General features: G+C 42.3%; 1 protein-coding gene across 8 annotated transcripts in view; it reads left to right on the forward strand.

Annotated features, from left to right (window-relative positions):
• The window catches only part of LOC143152872 (uncharacterized), a 94,752-nt gene that overhangs the window by 61,468 nt on the left and 8,609 nt on the right, over positions 1 to 24,675 (forward strand). For 4 of the 8 annotated variants that reach the window (XM_076323455.1, XM_076323456.1, XM_076323458.1 and 1 more), the window contains exons 3-4: positions 13,200 to 13,460; positions 24,248 to 24,470. In XM_076323455.1, coding sequence (XP_076179570.1) covers positions 13,200 to 13,460; positions 24,248 to 24,470 — 484 coding nt within the window. Of the gene's footprint in view, positions 1 to 1,214; positions 1,846 to 5,933; positions 5,955 to 6,298; positions 6,505 to 13,199; positions 13,461 to 24,247; positions 24,471 to 24,675 lie in introns of those variants that run through there. The other 4 variants (XM_076323461.1, XM_076323462.1, XM_076323463.1 and 1 more) reach the window with 4 other exon arrangements.

Raw genomic sequence — 24,675 nt, forward strand, 5'->3', positions numbered from 1 at the left:
CGGTTGCAACATTCGTCGAAGACGAATAAGCGTTTCTTTGCCACGATTGCGCAAACTCACATTGTGGCGAGTTCTCGCACGACGAATACAGACGATTACGCGAACGTTGCGTCGCGTCGCGTCGCGTCGCGTTGCGGGGAAATCGGCGTTCCTCGTTGACTCGAGAACGTGGCTCCACGCGCTCGTAATTAGTCCGACAGCGAAGTTTTATGAGCACGTGTAGCTGCCACGTTTGGAGGTAGCAGAAAAAGGAGGACATTTTTTTTTTTTTTTTTTTTGCAAAACTTTTCAAGGACCCCGTTACGCCGAAGGATCTAAATATAGCAAAGTGTCGAAGCTAGACGCGGTCTGGGTTGAGAAATTAAATTGTTAAAATTTCCTCACGTATACCCAGAGAGGGGAGAGTTCGTCGGATACAGAATTCTAATTATCTCGTTTGTCGTTCGAACGAAAAAGTACCGACGGCAATAGTCGGGCGTATTTAAATAGGTCGAGACAGGTGCAAGGCTAACTTTTTTTCAGAAGTCCACGTGATATCGCGCGATTAGAAATTCCTTCGAATAATAGTAATTCGAGTGCACATAATTGGCTCCCGGGTAATATTTCGCACAAAAGGCGCAAAGTTTCGTATCCGAAAGTAGTATCCGAAGTTTATTCCTTCATATCGAAACTGTTACGGGGATAAAAGTTGTTCGAGCAACAAGATCGCACGGTAAACAACTTTCGACTCCAACGAGATGAAGTTGAGTCTTAATAACAGTGTTTTAATCGCCCCTCTCACTTTGCATTTCTTGTTCTATTTGTACACTTGCGTAATAAAGGCGTTGAGTAAAAAAAAAACTTCGCCTCGATTTCGATCGTTTTCTATTCCGTCGCTGCTCGCTGTATCGGTATTACGTCAGGTTCGTCGATTCTGAAATTCGATTATCGTTCTAAGGTCATCGGTGACCAATTTGAATTGCAAACGTCGATGTGGCGCGCGTCCGTTCAAATGCATGGAAAAATAACCAACAGTGTATTCGTAGCGTCGCGAAGGGTTCCTTTGACCCACGGCGAACAGGTGTTTAGCCGTGAAACACCTGAGGCACAACGGGAGAACTATGGACACCCTTAGTCCCGAAATATTCAAAAGGAAGCACTCGATGGTCGGTGAAAATTTCTTCGTTAAGAATCGTCTCGCCTTTCCTACGCCATGGGTCGTAAGGCTTCCGTTGTCCTCTTCGCGACCAACCACCATAGTCTCGCGCGTGCACTCCGGAGTATCGCTCGTTACGCGACTGCGTGCACGGTGAATGGCGACCACGTGCCGCTGTGGAATTAAATTCGTCGATAAATCATACAGATAAGGAAAAGTGCCGACCGGAAAAGAAAAAAACGTGCTCGTTCGATCTTCTCGCGAGACTAGAATCCTTGTGCACTTTGTTCGACCAAGCAGTGTGAAGTCGAGCTGCGAGAATCGACGAGTGTAAATCGAGAGGTGGAAAAATTCGCGATCGGGACTCTCGAAACGGTGGCTCTATCGTCGAAAACACGGAATTCGAGATTAATTACCGGAGCGTACGTACGTACGTTTGCTTCGTCGATTAAAATGACCTTTGATACGATACTTATTTAAATTCGTACGATCGGATCGGACGAACGATTATGTAATTCGATACTGTAGGATAATTTTATTTACTCAGCTCATGAGTGAAACCCAAGTGATGATTTACACAAGTGTCGAGTGTGAATTTTCGGAGTATTACTCGGTTGTGCGTGCAAATTGTTCAATCGGTTTGAACATTTCTATTTCGTAATCTCTTGCAGGATTGTAATGTCTTTGGTATATCGTGAATATAACGTATCGTGAGTATATTGTAAATACTATATTGTTAATTATTGTACATTGTTAATTTTGAGAGCTTTCTCGTTTTTGCGTTTATTCACCGAGTACCGTTAAGTAGAATGGTTTGAAAGAATTTTTGGGGCTGCTTAGGTCCCGTTACGGTCGCGCAGGATCGTCGAGGAGTATTGTTCGAATTGCTCGAAGGGGACTAGTGCCTATTCGGCTGAAAGCGAATTCGTATTTCCAATTGTCCGGAGATTCGTTAATCTCGAACGTAAATCTATTTGACCCTGTTCGGATCGAAATAATACAGTTTGCATAGTCTCGACGCGTATAAACTTCGAAACGATCGAAATCTCGAAACCGACAAAAGTTGTACTTCCACCATTTGGACACCCTACAAATGGCACTCGGGTATTTCGAATCAACATAGAAGTGCACGCTCCGTTGTAAAACGGCCGTCGTGCAACAGCAATAAAAGTGACATCATCGGTACAGATAGTAGCGTGCAACCATAAAGCCAAATCGTAAAGCGACCATTTATCCTGTCCTTCGAGTTCACGTGTCCCATAAAATGGAAATACGTCGTCGAAATGTCACCGCGGCGACGTAGTTCTCTCGTTGTTATTCCGCTCGGCGTAAGATGCGCTTTCGACCTGCACGGTGCGCGGTTAGAATAATTAATGAACTTCGGGCCAGATTAAATCGGGGATCGCCCGAGCATTTAACGCACGCGTTCCGTGCCGCGCCAATTTTGCGTCACTTTCCATTCAGGCCTCGTGGTCCACGCCGACCAGCGAGCTTTAAACGTTTATAACTTATAGAATAACTCGATGCGACGATGTTTGCTAAATTTCTCGAACAAAAACAACGATATCGATCGAACACGCGATCGTTCGTTCATTGATCTTTGAACGCGACGTTTATCATTGTTTTCGAAGTAATCTTTGGATATTAATATAAAATTTTAAGAAGCGAAAGAGTCTTATATTTCGCCACTTTTTGAAATATATCTACGTTATTTTCTTACGGATCTGTTCAATTTTATATCAATATTCGAAGATGACCAAGGAGATGTTGAAAACGTGTATAAATGTTGCGTTTAAACGGCGATGAACAAACGATCGCTGGATCGATCGAAATCGTTATTTGTAATTTGTAACACTGCAAACTTAATTATCGTCGATAAGCATTTACGTGCGACGTATACGGTCAAATATAGATAAAAAATGATAATTCGTTATTCGATCGGAAAAATGTACTATTCTTGAATGTGACATTTAATGGTAATTCTTTGGTAGAATTCCACAAGCTTCCATATTTTTCGTCCCGAGTTTGACACGCCTGTGTAAAATATTTTCATCGACGACGGTGGCAATTGAATTTGCGAGACAGCGATTGAAGTTAATTGGAAACAAAAACTGCGCAACTCGCGGAGTTGATCGACCAAAATTTTTTTCACCGGATCTCGGTCAACGCAATGCGCTTTCCTCGTTTTTCCGTGATTGCTAGTTTCTCTTGGCTTATAAAAAATGTACAATCGACGATATTGCGAAATATTCGTTGGTAATATTTCTCTTAATATCAAATATCGTAAACGATGGGTGGTCCATGCATCGTGGTACGCGTTAAAGGGAAGCATTCGCTCGTAGGAACAAACGAACGATATCGTAAATTATTTTTTACCAATATTTCTATTCGATGGTCGTGAAACGATGCGAACGGAAAATCCATCGGTGGTCCACGTGGCACGGTACGCGTTAAAGGGAAGCATTCGGTCGTAGGAACAGGTGTTGGAGTCTCGCGCGCGTTCTCTGCGAGCACGTTCGTGCCCTCCTCGTGTCCGGCTGGAGGAGAGGAGTACCGTGCTGTTCCAGAGCAGTGATTCCGGTCAGCCGGAATAGCGGTACACGCTCGGCCGTGCATCTTCGTTCTCCAATTATTACGCTGCTTTCCGCGGCGCGCACCGTACTCTTACGCCTTGTCGCGAAAGCGGAAGAAACCGCGCGCAGGACTCTCGTCCGATAAAATCATTTCAGTTTTTACTCCCCTCTCCCGTCTCGTCGTGCTCCTCTCTCCCCCGCAGGCAGCCTCTTCTCTCCTCGGTGTGTAATTCAGTGGAACCTCGTCTCGTCGTCGGGTTTCTTTTCTTGTCGCGGCGCGTAGCTGAAAAAGATGAAAGGCGCGGCGGATTCGTTTGAAGAAACATTTTTCTTTTTCATCGATTTGCACGGTTATTCCTAGACCCGGTCGAATTTCAAATGCAGATCGTTTCGAAACTTGGTATCGTTTCGCGCAATTTTTACGTCAAAGTGATGTACGTAGATAGGGAGCTGCAGCGTAAGGCGCATTTTGCGACGATTAGCATGATTAGGAGAGAGAGGGGCACCGATGCTGGGGAAATGTGAAACGTGACTTGGAAGATGCTGAGATTCGAATATTACCAATCGTACGGAAAGAATGTGTACAGGCAGCCTTATTACGTTCGCGTGTAAAGTAAAATTATCAACGTATACGATTCATTTTTAACGATTAATATCTTCTTTCCGTAAAAAGATTTACGTTTTTAATTCATTTCTTCTCTAAATGTTCAATTGGATATTTTCAAGAATGTTACGTTCAGAATGGATTTTACGTAACCTTTTTTGGATGCAATCGATCGAAAGCTTTCCCGAGGAGAGAACCCGTAGCAAACATCGAAACGTCGAATAATGAATATATGCACTGCACGTATTCTGCATTTATATGCACTCATCTTGGATATTATTGGGAAATTTATTTATTATTCGCGAATTTAACGATATTGAACCGTATCTTGTATTTCGTACTACGTTCAATGATGCGCATTTATGGATCAACGAAGGATAATTAAACGACATCGATTTTATATTATAATCGTCTTATTGTTAATATTTATACTTCGAATTGCAACAGATGAAAATATTTCGAACCGTTTCAAGTGTAATTGTACGAAAGTACTCGGTCGTTTTCTATACCATTCGATTCAACTATATCGAGAACGAATAAACGGAAGTTATGAATATAGAAATTAATACGATAATATCGTTTCTTGTAATCGTACCTATTAGTAACCATCGAGCCGTAAACATTCGTAATTAAAATTTCTCGATTGCAGACAGTCGCTGTGTGAAGGAAACTGTTATTTTTATTGTACAAATTGGTCGTTGCTGACGGGGGATCGGAAACGAAAATATAGAGTTTCAAGTGAAAGTTAATTTAACCGATTACACGGATAAATTAACGAATAATATTTCAAAGTTAGATACACGAGAAACAAAAGGTGAAGGGAAAAAAGTAAATCTACAATTCTTATTACTCTCGTCGTTTAATCGTATCTCTTATTGATTCAATTTAGAGCAAGTATCACTCCCGTGAATAAAGACGATCGAAACGAAGGGAAACCAAAAAGAAGGATTTAAACTTTCGGTAATAAATTAAGAACGTTCCAGACGGATTAACACGCAATGCCTCCGGATTAAGAAACCGCGGAAGAAACTAATGAAAAAAAAAGTAAAAATTACACACATTGGAGCACAGATTTTCTCACTAGATCTGTATCAATTGCCACTTCTACGAGAAAAAATAATTCGAAATTTTTCCTCAACTGGTCGGAACATTGACTAAATCGAAAATATAAAAATTTTCTCGAGAATTCTAGTCGTTCGCAAACATCCAATTCGAAATTGTTCGCGTTACATTTTTGTATAAATCGTTGCCAGACGTTATTGAAAAACAAATATATAAACTCTCTCTCTCTCTCTCTCGGATTCTAGTTGCTGGAAAATATCCGATTGAAAAAAAAAATTTGTTCCCTTGCGTTCTTTCATAAATCGTTGGCACGCGCTCGACAAACGAAAAATGGGCCCTTTGGTCCTCGACGGACGTTGACCAAAAAACAAAAAGGAAACGAGAATCCAGACAACAAAGGAGGTTCGTGCAAGCGAGACGAGAAAAAAAAATCCGAATGGACAGGAGGGAAAAGTGCGAGTCGTGAATCTTTCGAAAAGGCAGCGTCGCGCGACGACGACGACGACGACGACGACGACGACGCCGCGTTGCGTCGTTCTCTCGCCGGTGCTCCCGGTTGCATCGGGACGCGTTTATGAATGTGAGTCCCGAGAAGCGTGCGGCGCGCGATGCAGCGGCGCTGCAGCTGCGCTGGATAGTTGGTTAAGGCATGTGCGCCGAGTAACGGCTAATTGGCCACCTTTCCTCTCCGAGAGAGGAGGCCCGTCTCTCTTTCTCGTGGCCCGACTCGTGCCAGTTTTGTTCGTTCTGTCGTGCGGTTTGTACCGGGCCGAGCTAGAAGCGGCGAGGATCTAGAGCCCGCGCCGCGTGGAAAGCCATGGAGCCTTCTCCGCGCGTAACGTCGAAACGAGGACGCTTCCTTTGACCGCGCCGATATATATATATATTATTTTACCTTTTTCGCGCGTCGCCACGTCCATGCACGATTTTCTGCTGTTTTTCTCCTCGTCACGGAGAGAAGTACACGCCGTGGACGTTCTCGTCGGTGTTTCGTGGAGAGTTTTCGTCGTCGGATGCCCACGAGACGCGATACCGTGCGCCTCTTGATCTTGTCGCGAGTGCCGTGAGAAGATCCGTGTTTGTTTGCTCCGGTTTCTGGCGCGCATAGGTGGTGCTCGAGTTTTCAGAAGGTTCGTAAATGAATTCAAAATACATACTAGTTGCTACGAATGAGCTACCGGTCGAATCGATGGACCATTGTTCCTCGAGAGTTACACGGTACGATAAGAGAGCTTCGACGTTAATAATCGTGGAATACTCGATATTAGAGACACGCGTTCCCAAGGGATAAACGGGACGAGGTTGGTCGACGTCAGGGGATTTGCGAAAGATAAGAGACTGGTTTGGACTTTAATAATCGAAACCGGATCGATGTTAAGAACTTGCGTTTTCGAACGACGAGAGGGACCAAGAGACGTTAATAATCTACTGCAACGGTTAGTTCTAGAGGTTCGGGTTTCCGAACGATAATACAGTCGATATTGATAATCGAGTATTATTCGATATTTTTAAACGGTGTAATGTAAGCTTAGATGGATCATCGTTCGACATTAGGAATTTACGATCGCGAACGATTCAAGAAAGTAAACAGAATTTCAAGGGCGAAAAATATACCGTGTATCGAATACGGACAGTACCACCTATATTCAATGTCCAGAATACGTAGCGTGTTTCGAAAGTATTAAATGTCCGACTGACAATGAGCGATATAAGGTCGTTCGAGTTGATTCTTCCATTACTTATCGATCGCGTTTATCTGCGCTAAATAGGATTTTTTGTACGTAAATGCAACAGTGGTGATCATAGCACTGCTAGAACGGAACGGGTAATAATAACGTATATCGTTGATATCGTTTCGTTTGTTCGTTGTATTCAATGGAACTCCTTTGTATTAGATACAACGTCGTTAGATGTTTGTGTGCAAGTAAAAGGAAGAGAATGACGTTGATAATAGTGTGAGAACAAATCTCACTCGAGTTTATTATACAAGGTGAATAAAGTAAAACACGGTAATAAGAAATTAGCGAATAATGGAATAAGATCTGTATGGAAAAGAACGGTTACAAAATATTATTGTGAACGATAAGAACGTGTACCGCGTAATAAAATATAAATCGAACCATCGGGACGCGCGGAGCATTGTTCGAGAAACGCTGAGTTATTACCAAGGTTTTTCAGCACACTGAAATGCGGGTCGAATCGTACAATTCCGTTTTACGTAACTAAATCGTTATTTTCGCTTGTATTTGTTTCTCGAGAGATTGTCGTCGGCATTATCGACGAATTCGCTCGGTTTTCATCGTTTCAACCTTGTTTTGAAACGCGAAATACGCGTAAGTACGTTTTATCGGAATTATTACTACCGATATTGAGCAACACGAGAACGTATACACGATTGTTCTGATTAACGAAGATTGCGAAATGGAGCGTTATCGAGAACGGACGTTCTCCGAGCGAAGTTCGTTTAAATTTTGATCAAGTTACACGTTCATTCCGCAGTGGGAATCACCCACCTTCGCCGTCAGAGAACATTTCCATAATTATTATTCCTTCGAGCATTGATATCTACTTCTTCGAAAAGACTTCGAACGCTCGTCGTCTTCTCGATCGAAGTATAGGTTTGTTGGATATTCTTTCCAACGAGTTGACCTATCCAAGTAATTAGTAGAAACGATTCGAGATGATAAACCAAGTCTTGGTTCGAGTACTCGAATCGAATGGAGTATTCGAACGTTTCGAGTGTCTCGATTATCCGAGTAATTGGTCAAAGACTCGAGTTACTCGAAAAAGTCCGAATTGCTCGATTATTCGAGTAGGCATTCTCGAGCGCGTAGCTTCGGCCGCTCGAGTAACTTGAGAAAATTGTTTAGCTCAGCGGAAAGTTTCGGAAAATTCGAGCAGCTTCGATGGATCGAGTAGCTCGGAAAATTCAAGCGATCCGATAATTGGTGTAACTTGAAAAATTGGAAAGACTCGTTCGATCGAAACTCGTCACGTTTGAGTAGCTCGGAAAATTCGGGTAGCTTTATTATCCGAGCAACGCGAAAAATTCACCACGTTCGTACGTTTCGTCAAGTTAGAAACTTCGAACGATTCTATTGTTCGAGGAACAAGGAAGAATTGAAACGCTTATATGGAAACGACTACTTTTTCGAACAACTCTTACTTAAACGTAACCATTGTGTTTTCACCGTTATCCTTTCTTCGACCTCTTTCCAGTCGTCAAAATCTTACATAAAAAAGCGAAAGCTACCTATGGAACGTGCTTTCCTTTGCCATAAACATGACATCGAGCGATTTACGATCGACAAATTTTACTTTTCCCGATTACGTGTGCATCGAAGCCGAACGTTGGTCACCCCCTTTCCAATCGACGACGCGCAATTTCACCGATTCGAGCGGGAGACTGTCGCGATCGCGAAGTCGTTCGCGAACCATTTCCACGAGCTTCGTTCCTTCGTGAACGTTTCGATTGATTTTTTTTTTTTTTTACATCGGTCACTATTGTAACGTAGAACACATCGAAGATGCCGGTAAAATCCCGTTTTATCGTTGTTCTTGCCACCCGAGCTTAATTTCCTGTGGTATAAGAATTCGGCCGCGTGTTAACGACGTTTCGACGAGGTTAACGGCGGGTCGGCGGATGCAAACCTTAAAAGTAACGAGGTCCGCGCACGGTGGGGCTTAATCGAGTGTGTAATTTCGGTTGTACGTGGTTTCGCGCGCAAATAACTGTTCCGTCGAAAGGAAACTTCGTGCGGAGCGGCCACATTGTGGCAGCAGTAAGCGCGCGAACGCACCGCGAGTAACGCGAATAGCTTGGAAACGTATACCGACCTTCAGTCACGAAACGAGTACCGCCGGCGTTTCGTTGGATAATAAATTGTTTCGCCGGCCGGATCGTGTGTACGATCTTTGGAGAGTATCCCCCGAGTAATTGGATCCAGCGGAGAAAGTAAAAAATTAACGTTACTGACGATCGATGCGAACGTTCCGACAGTGGATTCGATAATCGTGGCGCGCGGGGTATACAGGATGTTCCAGAAATAAGTGGTCCAACTGTTGACGGTTCGTTCCACTTTACTTTCGGGATGAGAAAGGGTTGCGCAATCGTGTACAGTTACGTACCAGCGACTCAAGTGTTCGAGAAAAGTTTGGAAGTTGTTTGAATCGTTCGAGCAATGGGTTCTTTTAATGGGACTCGAAAAACGGACAACCGGGTCATCCTTGGGTATAAAAAGAAAGATATTCTGCCTGGAATAGGTACGAAGTATAAAATTGGAATAACAATAGTAAGTAATGTAGGTAGAACGATTGTAAAATAAGTTAGAATATAATTAGAATCATTATTTCTATTGCGAAGGAAAATATTGTATTACTTGCAGTAATTGTGATAAATAATATGCAAACAGCTATAAAAAGAAAAAGCTTTATATTTTATGCTTGTAAAATGCATATTTCGTATCTCTTCCGGGCAGAGTATCAGCTTTTTGTAGAAAAGAATGACCTCTTTATTCGTAAAAGATGTTAATATTATTAGAATACATGTTATTAATTTTAATTATACGTAATGGTTTGAATGATTAAACGTACCTTATTCTATATACAGTCGAACTCGGTTGTAACGAGCACGGATATAGCGAGATCACGGGTGTAACGAGTAAAATGCCATAATGATTTTAATTTACGTATATACCCATATAATTATTTACTTTGATAATGAACCCCTTATACGGATATACTGGAATGGAATCTTCGTTTTCAAATTGGTAATACTTTTTATTTACGGTAGAATTTTGAAAATTCGTAATACAAGGTATTGTTACAGTTTTCTTCGTACTATTATTAAACGATTACGGTAATAGTAATTGAATATGTTAAAGAATTAATCGCGAGGGGAAGCATTACCTTGAAATCGAAGCTGTCTGAATTTTTCAGGTATTCCTGCAAAACTTTGACAAAAGTTTGCACACTCGTTTTTTTAGCACTCTGTACAACACTGTATGGAACGTAACAGAATCGGTGTATGTCGGCTAGAAAGTCATCTATTTGCATTTTATTATGATTAGGAGAAAATAGAATTACACTTTTAATTAAAACCGATGTAAAAGCATAGTTGAATTTTTTGTTTAGAAATCTTGAGTTACAGTGGATACTCAACTAGGATCAGTTGGAAACTATATTAGTGACACTTTCGGCAGGAGTACAAATTTGACATTAATTTTTACAAAAGGTACAAATCTTTAGCAACTTTGATCGTACAGAGATTTCTTTCGAAGCTTTACCCGTGATATTACTCGAGACGTCGATTCGTTTTCTTCGATCTTCGCATTCGAGAAGTAACTGTCTCCGACAGAATGAAGAATTTGCATACAGACTGGCCCCTGTAATTTATTGCAGCAGTGTTCCAACAAACGGCAAGGTTTTGAGTTTCGGATTCGGTCCAATAGGCTGGAATGGCGTGCTAAACTTTTTTCTTCCTACAGCTTTCAGAAGCAGAATGTATCATCGCGTTTGTACGTTACATTTTCGCGATTCAATGTTTTGATATGTCCACGTGACTAAGTATGACCATATTTTCACGTCGAGTTCAGGAAAAACAAAGCTATAAACTTCTCGGTCAACGCAATTTGTCGGAATAATCGTTTGTCAAACGAAAGATGCTAGTTCGGTGTTCTGGTTCGGTGAATTATAAAGTTCGCGTTCTTGTTTTCCGTAGGAAGTACTTTCTCCATAAGTGTAAACATTTTCTATGCTATTCTGGTATCACTTTCAACGAAGCCTCGTACACGTTCCCGGATTGATTTTAAGAAAATAAATTACGACTCGGAGCTTTCTTTCGATTTATGTTTATTTTCCGATCGAACTGTGTTGTCGATCGATGCAAATTTCGATCGATCGATCGAACTTCTTCGTTGTATTCGTTCTATAATAATGAGAATACGTGCTGCGACAGCCTTGGGTTGTTCACTCATCTCTATGAATACTGACCTCACACTCCAGGAGATGTTATTACCACGTACGTCGTAATTAGACGTGTCCACCTAACGTTCCATGCAAACATGCGCATGCGAAAATATATTTCCCGTTACTGTAGAGGTTCTTGTAGTGGTTCTTGTAGTGGTTCTTGAGCGATGCATGGATCTTAAAATATTTAAAAACTAAAACGTTCAGCCTGTTCTGGTGTTCTACTTTCGTAAGTCGTTTGAAAACGAACGTGCATAGAATTGAAACGAATTGTAGTGTACGGTAGAAAAATCGTTTAACACGAATTACGAAAAAAAGTCTATCCAGATTTTAAATAGAATACTTTTGGTGCTGTTTGAAACGTTTAGCATTTTTGTGGAAATTCAATGGTAGCCTTTATCGTCCACGTACGTTAAACGCCTATAGGCGTACGTTCGTAGCGCGTACTGTACCGATCGATTGAGCGTTCAAAGTAGCGAATATGATAATTAAGAGTATAGAGAATCTGAATGGGAATCACGAAAACGGAGATACTAGAAAAGGTTACCAATTGCATCATAGATAATCTAACGGAAACAAAAAAAATTGCTCAGAGTATACATATTTCAAGGCAAAGTAAACGTTTTTCTAGGGTACTTGGAACAAATTACATTTTATACTTATGCATATTTATAATAAGTTACAGTAGTAACAATATTACACTAAAAAAAATATATATATAAATTATAGTTTCGAATCGATTTGGTTTCCTCGCTACTATACGTAGAATGTCTCTTGCGTTAAATGATACACTATAAGAGTCAATGGATCGAGATTTGAACTCGGAAATGTTACTCGTTCGCTATTTACACGAAAGTTGAATCACCCGAACTGTCTGGAAGTTTCTTCTCTCTGATCCTAATATCGGAATAGCTGCCACCTACAGGCGCCTCTTCGTTGACACTGTCATCATTACTTACGTCAGGCAGATAAGAATCAAGATGTGATATCTGATACAGCGGGGCTAATGCATATTATACCGTGACAGAGAGCATTGCACATTGTTACGTTCTATTTTCCGACACGGGTTCTACGAGAAACTGGAGTCTGAGCAAGTAGATGCCAAGTCGCGGTTTTCAAGCACTTTCGAAGATAGTGGCTGTAAACATTCGGAAAGTATAGATTAAACGGAAGTAGGCGGTACTAATAGAATATTGGAAACACTATTATTAGCGTTACGTGTATTAGGAAATTCCACGTTTAGGTATACATAGATAAGAATATGACTTTATCGTTAGCGTTGGGTAGCGGATACTATCTTAAAATTGAGATAAAGTTACAGTTACAAGAGGCTTTAACAACAGTTCGTATTACACGTTCAGTTTCAAAGGTGTGCAAGATACAAATTTTACGGTAGAGATGCAAATAAATATTTTTACGATTTTAGATTCTGATCTCTCCCAAAGTGATTTGAATCGATATTTAGCGCGTAACGATAATTTAAATGTTGGATATTTTTTAAACCTAGGTATTTGTTTCTTGGATTTATAAGTTTCCCTTTATTAACGTCTGTTCCGAAGAGACTCGCAAACAATTGTACAAACGTGCAACTCTTTTAGCGAATAAACGTTTCAATATTCGTGTCTTTCTCGGTGTATAGATCTCGGTAAAAGAAAAAATATAAAATACTTGTCCCTTTTATCCGTCTCTTACTAGATCTTTTACAAATCTAAATTACCCTAAGATTAGGATTGAAACGTTCGTGCGTTCTTCGTATCGATACGTTGCATCCGAAAAATATCGGACAGCAAAATACGCATGGCAAAAATTCGTTCGGGTTAAAGAAATTTCGATTACAAATGCATATAATTTGTTCCAGGTCTCCGCGAGTCGGAGGGCCCCTCTCGCAGTCGTTAGCGATGATTCCGCCGACGATGCACGGCCACGAATTCAATCAACCCCTGTCGAGGGTGGTTATGGTCCGTAAAACGGATCAAAGGACGTTCAGCAAGGGTAGAAGGGGCGGTGAGCCTCTTCTGGAAACGGTTACCAGGGAAACCGTCGAGCTTTTCAACGGCGGACGCGCTGAAAGGAAATACACATCCGAAACCAGAGACATCGTTACGCCAAAGTCGAACAGGTACGTGATATCATTTTCTTTTAATCGATCCGCCGAAAGGGAAACGTAAGAGAAACCAGACTTCCTGGAACGCAAATGATGTGATATGTTCGACGAGTACTCGACGCGTTTACGTCGATCTCGAGATACACTCGAGTATTTCCTCTATCCGGGATTCCACTCCCGAGTATTTTTACAACGACCCTGTTAACATCGAACCGGTTAACGGTTCACGATTTTTTTTCTTCCCGTGAGACGCGCGCGGAGAACATATCACTCGTTCCTGGGTAAGAACTTAGAGACAAAAATAGTCGATAAATATTCCTCGTGGATTACTAGAGTCGAACAGTTTGCAATATTCCCGTAGTATGTCGTTCGAAGTAATCAGAGAGAATAAGTGCGAAAGATTTAATCGATGTTCGATAAATTAAAAGCTGTATGGATCGATTTCTGTAAAGCGAACGATGCGAATTTTTAACGATACGGAACACTGTGTTCGTACCGGACGTCGTAAGATGCGAAAGAAAACGTCGAACAGCGGATAAGATCGAATCGGAACTCGAAGTGGTTTCTTTAAATGGATTGCTTGTATTTTTATACCGTGGGGTGACAGTCGCTTTTAAAATAGGATCAATCATCTATCCGTGACTTGCAAATCTGACGTCTGTACGATAGGTATCAAGATATTTTACACGAATCTGTGAAGTTACATCGAGATTATTTTCTTAACAATGATTGTCACTCCGTCGGGTAATAAATCTGACATTTCACTTGAAAAGAAATGGTAGTTGTCCCTGAGATCTTAACGTCTCCGTTCACTGATCAGACATTTTTGCTATCTGTTCAATAACTTTTTGCTATAGTACGTTTGCTGTTCGTACGTTGAAAATAATCGTATCGATTGCTTTACAACAATCATTCCGTATAAACTAGGCAATCGTAAGAATATTGGTTGCTAAATATACAGTATTTTTTTTGCTATTCAGTAATGCGATTCTCTAATTACTACGAACGATTGTGTTACCTTCGTTTAAGAATTACATAAAAAAAATGCACGAATCGTGATCGAGTTCATTTTTACAATCGTGGAAAATTCATTTAGCTTTGAAGTAGATCAACATTTGTTCGGTCGTTAGTTGTACCTCGTACGTACAAATTCCCTATACACCTTTATGTATAAATCCCCTTACGTATAAATTCCCTATGCGTATAAATATACCTACATACATGTGTACATATTAGTGTAAGATGTCCCGAGAGAAAATCCTTAAACACGTAATCCCAACCCACAGGATACGAGGTAAGGGATTGGTACACATTTACTTAGGACTTTCGTTGAGTTTGAGTTATGTCAGCCGTGGAAGAAACACGAACAAATATTTTCATAACATCTCTTTATACAATCTGTACGGGGATTTCAGTACGTGTACAGGAAATTCCATGGAAATTCGTAAATTTTTTTTTACATTTCTGGTAGACTCGTTTGTTTATGATCCATGTTTATTCTTCGTACAGTAATGGAAATATTTTATCGCGGGACGTATTTATTTATCTCTACCGATACTCCTATTATTTTTTGTATACTTCGCACTCATCGTTATGAAATATGTTACAACGACCATAATTTCGATCCACTTTGGTGAATCGTATAATAATTTACAACATTGCAATTCCGTACAAATTAAACGAGGCATACAAAATGGACCGTAGTCGTACATTTAAAAAAATAAAAGATCAAAGTAAATTTACAGATCCGATAAAATATCTAGTTTATTCTAATTTTTACTCATCGTACAGTCATAGAAATATTCGATTACGAGACAAATACATTTTTATTCGCGATTGAATGTGAAGAACTTCACGCGTAAATTAATACCGGCAAAGTACTAAAGTAACGCGAAAATAATGTACAGTATATAGTGGAAGATCGGAGAAGATTCGTTGTAGACCGACTACGGAAACCCAAAGTCGTAAACAACTTTTTGCGATCGACATCGATCGACGGTTGAACCCAGACTGACTGACCTTTTACTTTTAAATTCGATTAACACCGTCCTCGCTCACGTAACGGAATAATTTCACGATTCGTATGATTTTATGCGTTCACCGAGCGCAATTTTGCTTAATTTATTCGTGAACGAATTAACATTTACTCTCTCGGTTAAGTTTCGCCTTCTCTATCGCGCTATCAAAATTTTACATCCGATTAGAGACAGGTGGCGAAACAGCAGGTGTTAAACCTCGCCCAGTCACCTCGATGCGAGTAACATTTACATTTTCCTCGTTTGTCTTTCATGAATTACGTATCCGCGAATTTGCATCCTTGCCGTGCAAGCGACGATGAGTCAGCGAATAAAAGTAAAAGAAACGCGCGGAGGAAACAAAAATTCACCGACAATACACGAAACGTTGTTATTAAATTCGTTACGTCGCGTCTCACTTTTACTTTCGTCCACCTTGTTTCAAAAGCAAATAATAGCGCGCGAGTACGTAGTATTCTTCGCAAACAGTACACCTGCCGATGGTGACGATTATCGCTACGAACGTGTTAAAATCGTAGAGAAACGCAATTACCGTTAATATAGTCGATTTGTCTTATTCCGCTAAAAAATTGTGGTCTTAAACGTTTTTCGATTCCAACGAACCGTTTCGCTTTGTTTGGAATTTTAGGGATCGATTTCAAATCGGAAGAAATATTCAAAAAATACTCGTTTTCACGCGAAATGTATTTTTGTACTTTCGCAGTCGCTTGGAAATGCCTTAGTGGAGAATTTTGTTCGTTCGAGCGCTATTTCGCGCAGAGTTTCGTTGAAACGCGCGTCTCGGGCGCTAATTGATTCGCGCTTCGACGCGTTCCCCTCGCTGGCATCGTGAATTTCTCTCGGGGCATCTTGAACACGACTAAATCTAAGTAAAAGTCAGATATCGTTTTTTGTATACATCGTAAATCGTTGCCCTTGTAGTATGCCCTCGCTCAGCGTTAATGGAACGAAAAAGAAGGTGGTCGGCTTTGTCGACCAGTTGTCACCCGAAAGGTATATTCACCTATGGTGGAGACTCGTAGCTGAGCCAAATACCGATTCTAACGAAGCCGAACAGCGCGCGAACGTTCGATCATTCGGTGGTAAAAAAAAAAAGAAGGAACGCCCCATTTGTACGTCATCGCGCTTTTCGGGGCTTCGTTAGGGTCGGTGAATGGCCTTAGTTTTAATAGTAATGACGTAGGCGACGAGCACGAAGCCGAGAGAAAGTACATTTATTCTTCAGAATTTCAAGGAACAAGACGTATCGCCACGCGTACGCCTTTGATGTAGAACCGGGTTAGAATAAATTGCGAATCAAGAGGTCGGGGACGCTGGACGATATTTCTTACGGCGGGAAACAACCGTACTTACGTGGCTCGAAATCGCGCTAATTGGAGATACAAGTGTCGTCGGACGAACGGAAAAATTGTTCGCGTACCGTTCAATTTGTTCGAAAGATTTTGCACGATAAACACGCGGACGCGCACGGTGGCTCGATGATTTGTCGCGCGCCGCGGGATAATTCGATTCAGGAAAGAAAACTATATACCGTTACGAAAGTTTCAAGCACTTAACCGGGCATCGTAATCGTTGAAAGGATTCCTCGAGTTTGGAATTCGTTTAAAAAACAGAGCATAGAAGCTGCAAAAGTGTACATACCAATGCTGAAGATAAATCGTACAAGTGAGAAAATATTTCTCGTGGAAAATGTAAATTCTTAACGTCTTTACATTTCTGGATACTTGAAAAAGAAAGAAATGCAAAAACTAAAATTTCTCAACTTTTAAATAACTTATAAACGTAACGATAACTTCTTAGAGCCACTTGCAATATTTTCGATATTTAATATCTTGCTCATGCGCGAGAACAGAAAAAATTCGATCAAAATTTCGTCCTCGTTCAAAATTGCACGTTCGACGGTTTAAAATCGGCCACGAAACGACGGAAGAACGATAACTCGGGTGTGACGAAAAAAAGAAGTTAATTCGAAGAAAAGTGGCCCTTCGGTTCGAATCTTTCTCGAAGGTGTATTAAAAGCAACGCTATACCGGGCGGCAAAAAAATCGAGCCGTCGTCCGACTTTCCAAATTTACGTTCGCGCGCGGAACAATGCTCTCGGTACGTTCACCGTTAAATCTTGCGCTCGAACGTTCGGGCGAGGGTTAATAAATTCCCGTCCGCGGCGAAGCAGCGGGACGCGAGAAAGGACGGAGCAACCTTTCTTCTGGTCGACCGTGGCCGTGGTCGAGGAGGCTCGTAGGAAGAAGGAAGTAAAAGCGCGGCGGTGGCGGCGGTGGCGGCGGCGGCGATCGCATTCGGCGCACTCGCGCGAGCAGTCGACGCGAGGATGGTGCGCACGCGTACCGGGCGTCGCGTAATTCTTCGCCGCGTCGCGTGTTACTCGAGCCCCTCGCTGTCCGGCGATTTCTCTCGGCTTCTTCGCCCGTTACTTCACCGCCTGAATGCTGACAGTGTAAATACGCTGAGCTGTTGCGTGACAAAAGGAACACCGGCAGCCACGTTGAAAATGTCGAGCTTCGCTCGGAACAGTATCCTCGATGGAAAGTCACTCGCTTCGCGCCGCTTTCGGACGCTTTGGTGATTTCAATCGAACCTAGCCTGCCCCACCGATGGGCTTGTTAGCTGTGCACGAACACCGACGATCGCAACATTGTGCCCGAACGAAAACAACGATCGTGCACCTCCTCTTTCGATTTCGTCGAGTGAGATATTTTCCTGGTATTTTTTCCAAATTGCCGCGACCGTCCACGAGGTGTCTGAATTTTTAGCGACCTTGAGACACAGATGTATTTTCGAGGGACTTAAAAGTCGCGTTGGTGTAGAGATTAGCCATTTTGCGAGAGTTCGGAGTGGGCGGTTTAGCGAGTCGAAGCGGAGTTGACCGTAGAGACTCGGAATACACGGGATACAGATCATTTTCGATCGTGGATAATTTTAACAACCTAGATTTTGCGGAATTGGGTACCAATGACGACCTCTGAACACTGTTCTCGAGTAGTAGGTTCTGTTAGGAACGACTTCGAACCATTGGGACGCGATACGGATAAGCTACGAAACGATCGGATCCGATCGGGGCAACTCCCGAACACGTATAACCGGAGACGAATAACTCCGATCCAGTTGGAATCGACGGAGATAACTATTATACTCTCGAGGCTTGATAGGACAACCCTGGAACTCGTGGAATACAATAAGAATAACACCGAAAGACAAGGTACCAGATAAGAGCGACTCTAGAGAAACTCGTTGGGCCCGATAAGGACGAGTCGATAGTTGGAACACGTTAGAATAGATAGAGTTAGGTACACGGACGTGGAGAACACGATAAGGATAACCCCCTCCATTTCGTCGAACCCGATAAGGACTACTCCCAAAAACGTGGAATTCGATAAGAAGAATCGTGTAGACCCGTTCGAACCGATACGGATTACCCTTCTCGAGGTCACGGGACTCGATATCGACTTCGGTTTCGAGACACGACACTCGACCTTGTAGGATATGACCCGATCGTATCGGTTTCGTTAAACTCGGAACGATCCACTTCTAACTCATTGTGCGGGGCCCGTTGGTCTCGAGGATCCATGCGACGATCTTGATGTTTCAAGAATCTCCAAGGTCCCACGAATCCTGCTTCGTTCCCAACCGATCCCAAGAGTCTGGGGTTCTGCGAATCGGGACTCACGAGTTCCGTAGTTGAACTTGTTCGTTTCGAGGGAACCGATCCACCGACGTGATCAGCGATCCTGGTCCCCTCGTGCTAAAATCTACGGAAGAATATTAGGAAAAGATAACGATTTTTCTAGAGACGAATAACCCACAAAACTTGCAAAGTTATTGTCGAATTGAACGGCGTTTTCAGAAAGTAAAGAATCGGAAGTTTACTTTAAAGTATCGTCGATTGGTACATTAGCTCAAAATGTTTACTTTGTATCGGTTAGAAAGTTGAGGACCGACGCCTTTTGTACGCGCCGTGTCGACAACAGAACTCGGTGTTCGTATCGGTTGCCACGTGTCCGAGACCTCTGTTCGAACTCAACCCTATTCGTTTCAAAGTGTCCAAGGGTGGTCCTATCGCGTCTCGTATTGTCAAAAATAATCCGTATCGGGTTCCACGAGTTCGAGACTTCCCGATCGAACTTACGCTTTGGTTGGTTGCCCCTATCGCGCCTCGGATTGTCAGGTTGGTCTAAGGTTGTTCCTATCGGGCCCTATGCTGTCAGGAGTCTGTATCAGGTTCCATGAGTTGCAGAGTTGTCCGTATCAAGTTCCATGAGTCGGAGGTTTGTGTGTATTGGGTTCCCATCGCTTCGAGAGTTGTTCCTCTTGGAACCCACGGACCGGTGGTTGTTTCTATCCACGGCGATGGGAGCAACACCGAACGAATAGTATCCGTGGCACGATCTTAGATATAATTTTACATCGAACCCTTCCGATTTATGCGGGTATCGGAAGGGATCGATATCATCGTCGTACTATTCGTAATCATCTTGATTAAGAACTGTTTGGAAATTGTTCACGTATATTCGTTTCAAAAATCGTAAATCTCTACTATTAGGAAAATTTTCAAGTTCTCTTTTCCTATTTCACATCGATTAGACTGTATTTGCTGTACTTGGTACATTTAAGGTTAAAAATTAGGTTGTAAATTCCCCGAACCTCGTCCTTTCATCTTACTTCTGCACCTTCGTGACTTTGTGTACGAAATCGTGAAACAAAGTGACAGAAAATTAACGTAAAAATTTACGACACGGTTATCGATCTATTTTCACTCGAGATTTCGATACTTTTGAATTCCTTAAAAATGATATCGGTCCGATCGTCGTTCACTCGCAACTTTCAACAATTCCTGGATTACAATAACACCGAACGGACGAACAACGATAAAAGTACAATATCGAACGAGGCTACGGAATTGTGAGAAGGAAATTCAGACATCTCGTTTCATCGGTTAATAAACCGACGAAACGTTGCTTTCGCTTTCGGGTGTACGGTTTCCCATAGACGGGTCCGTATAAATCCGTCATGCCGGCAAATTGTTTATAGCGGCGCTGTGTCGCGTCGGATACAATTACCCGGGGATAATCCAGGGTCTGTTGTTTTTCCGCGGCGCGGCCATTTATCTTGCGCGGACGAACCCGGAGTTAACTGCACCCGAGGAAAATTGCTATTCATTAGCGAAGGTATAATCTCGCATGCGTCGATCGTAGATTTTGCGCGGCAAGCCGCGAGCGAGGAACGATCGTTGCGACGTCCGCGAACGTAAATTGTTTGCGGGGCAGACACCACAGTATTCAGCCCGCGGTGGAACATACACTAGAAATAGATTAGAGGCACTCGTGCAATTTCACGGCGCACGTTAGAAGATATCCCCTAACCTATCCGATCGCTTCGACTCGTTCCGCATGCATCGCGACGATCGGCTTGATCCACGCGGCAGTCGGGATCGTACGTCTTGCGCACGCTTTCTACGACCTTTTCAGCTTTTGACCATTCACTTAAGGCACAAAAGGCACACTCGTCGCCGACAGGACTCTCGAGCGAATCGTCGCGTTTCCGAACGAACCGAGTACCACGTACTCGTCGAGCTTTAAAGGTACCCGCACACGAGTCGATATCATCGTCGATATCCGATATTTCCGAACGTCTCGATACGCTCGCAGCATCATAACCGGACCGAGGCTCGACGCTGTTGTGGAATATCGAATATTGTTGTCAATGTTCGATATTGCGTTTACAGTACCGATTGTCCAGGCAAGGTATTGCGGATGTATCGAAACAATCGGAAATATTGCCAATGGTCGATATTGCGTTTATAGTATCGATTGTCTAGCGAAAATATTACGGACGTGTCAAAACAATCGGGAATATTCTTACGAATATTCGATATCGACAGCGCGCTACGCAGCGCGAATAAAAATTTAATCGATTCTAGAATTTTACTCCGAACAGGACTTTGACGACGTTGAACGTTTCTCGATTGTTTCGATATATTGCATCAGTCCATAACATCGTCTCTAGACGGTCAATATTATTGCACACTATCGAATATTAGCAATTACGTTGACAGAGCTTCGGTAATATCAAACGCTTCTTGTTTCAATATTTTACATTAAACTAATATCGTCCCTAGACGGTAAATATTATTGTTGATGTTCAATGGTGTTGATTGTTCCAATATAGTGCAGCGATTGAAAGTTGATATTATATCCAAGCACCGTAAATGTATTCGGATACATTGTATTTTATTGCGTAAAAATATGCTAGAACCACGATTATGAAAATTTTAATTTTTTCTTTTATTCCTAATTTAGTAACAAAATAATAAGTATCGCGTCACTTAATCGCGAGTATTATGCTCCAAGTACGTGAACGGACGGTTTTACCACCCGATTGTGTTTTATATTCAACTGTGAGTTTTCAAAATTTATTGGACGTTTATAGTTCCGGTATAAGAGGCGATACACAACGCGAAGAGAAAAATTGGAAATATTGTTCGAATAATATTGATCGTGTGTAGTGTGTAATAAATATTGTTATTCGAATAATATTGATCGTGTGTAGGGTACCTTAACGCCGCTTACTTGTTTAATTTGGTTTGATTCAGCGTTCCGATGAGCGAGAAACGAGGCTGAAGAGAAACGAACGCTAATTCAACACGTTACCCGTCAGACGAGTGTTTCGCTTGCTCGAAGCACTGTTAGAACCGAGACTTTCGGTAATCTCGAGTATGCGTTAACGGAGCTATTCCGTCGATAAAATTAACCGGTCGAGTAATCGTAATTTTCTAAATTTTCTTCGTACGCATCGATCCTTACAATTTGGCGTCGTTCGCGAAGAGAATGAAATTGAAAATCGAAAAACTAGTGAAAATACCGTATAAAAATATCGAAAATTAATACCGCGATACTCGCGCGAAAAGTATGCGACACGAGTTCAGCGAGAGTTCTGAATTCTTTGCTTTGTCACTTCTGCTTGACACGCGTTGTTTCGATATTCAACAGCAAAAAGTGAACAATCTGCCACCACTGTCGTTACGATTAGGTCTACTTTGCTCGAAACGATGATCGTTTACTCGTACGCGGATAGTCGACGAAGAAACTGTACCGGCTTCTTACGACCGTGTTCTTTCTTTGCGTCTTCATTTCTGTTCCTAGAATCGTTCCGATTATTCCGCGCATTCGTGTCCACGGCTAAATGAACATCGTTTCGAAATCGATTACCAAATTCGCTTCTGGTACTAATTGTAAAAAAGTTAATCGCAGATTACCGGTGAACGTCGTGACAGCGACATACCGAGGAAAGTCTCGAATCGCAGAGACCGTGTACAGGGTGACTCGAAGGTATTGAATAATTTTTCGATCGAGAACCATTCTTTTATTAGGTACAGCTCCGATTGACTCGTTTGACAAATACAACGAGCGTTGATACGTATTTAACATATTGCACACTTTCTCCTAATTTGCGTAATAATACGTTATAATGTGCGAAATAAATTTTGTCCGACTCGTAGACGAAAATTTAACAATATTACAAGATTTATGCGAACGATACTCCGAACGGAGTGTTCGACGAACATCTGGCGTCTTTGCGATAAACGCGCCGAATTGAGAATTTAACAAACATCTGGTGAATCTGCGAGGCGGCCAATGTTGGTATTCCGACGAATCATCAAAAGACATGTCGCGCATATGTTACAGCGAGTGTAGACGGTTCGAGAAAAACGCGCGAAATATTCGGTATGTAGAGGACCTTGAAGCGAGCAGAAGCTCAAAATGGACCGAGAAAGAAAACGGTAAAGAGTCGGAGATTCGATGGTTTCTTTTGTTGTTCGAAATACGCGTACGGAACATCGTGCTTAATTTCCAAAACAAATCCTCCGATCTGCGACGAATGCAATGGACAAATTGCAACGGGCTCCGCAAATAATTCGAACCTCGAAATAAATACCGCGCAAAATTCATCGGATAATATTGTTTTCGAGAATCACAGTTCCCTTTTACATCTTTCCGCGTAAAGTATTAAACCGATATCGCTAATGATCGCTTAGGTGTAATTTATACTGTACGTATAGTCTACTTAAAGAAAAAAAGAACTGAACTGAACTGTAAACAGAGATCCGAGAGAAATATATTACACATCGGTATAATTTTGTATCTTCCCTTGAATGTACTTTGCGACTAGATTTTTTTTTTGCTATCTAACGGACCAATGAAAAACAAGCGGAAGGAACGATAACTCCGAACGAAGTTTCCGTCCAACTACTCGTGCCACGCGATAGATGAACAGAAAGCAATCGCGAAAAACGATAACTCCGAACCGTAAGTACGAAGTTTCCGTGTAACTACCAATTAAGGGTGACACTCGTCGCCGGTTGTATCGGTGAAAAAAAGAATGGTTCGCAAACGGGCACGTTCAACGAGACCTACTTCCGTCGATATATACTACTCGAGATATACGTTCTTCTAGCACCCTGTACGCCGCCGCTGGGAGCGCAATTCGAGGAAAAGGAGAGAGTTCGATCGCGCACGCTTTCCTTCCAAGTCGATCGGCTTCGAAGATTCGAACGGAGCTAGATCGAAATTTGCAATCGCTCGAATCGCGTCCCGACAACCACAAACAGTACAGGCTCCGTGTTTCGGCGGAACTTATCATAGAAAAGTTGCTTATCCGTGGCACGACGCTCACCGGGTGTCGTTGTTTCGAAACCGAGAGGAACGAACGGTTGTGTTTCTGCATCCACCGTGTAATCGATTTTACTTGCAGGTCGAGGACGGACTCGGTGAGATCGAAGTCTCCTTTGACAGCGTCACCGGCGTCTCCAGGGCCACTGTCGAATTCCCTGCACGGCAGTTTTCACGGTAGTTTGGGCAGCGATGGCATGTCGTATAGCAGCGCCAGGTCGTCCTCGGCGTCGCCAGATTCCGCAAGATACTCCTCGACACCGGTAAACATACCAGCCATATCGACTAGATATACCAGGTCGACCGTAAGTCGTTAGCTATATAATTTCGAGTGCCGTGCTTAACGCCAATCGCGCGAAGATAAAGCGACGTGATTCTTACCACGATTGAAACTGTCGCTTCTCGAAACTTCTTCCGGAACAACGATGGCGAAGATTATTGACCAGGGATCGATATCGTGGCGAAACGTATCGCAAAGCTTTAATTATACGAGTGGATATGATACGATAT

The sequence above is a fragment of the Ptiloglossa arizonensis genome, chromosome 11 (assembly GCF_051014685.1).
Source record: "Ptiloglossa arizonensis isolate GNS036 chromosome 11, iyPtiAriz1_principal, whole genome shotgun sequence".
NCBI classification, from domain to species: domain Eukaryota; kingdom Metazoa; phylum Arthropoda; class Insecta; order Hymenoptera; family Colletidae; genus Ptiloglossa; species Ptiloglossa arizonensis.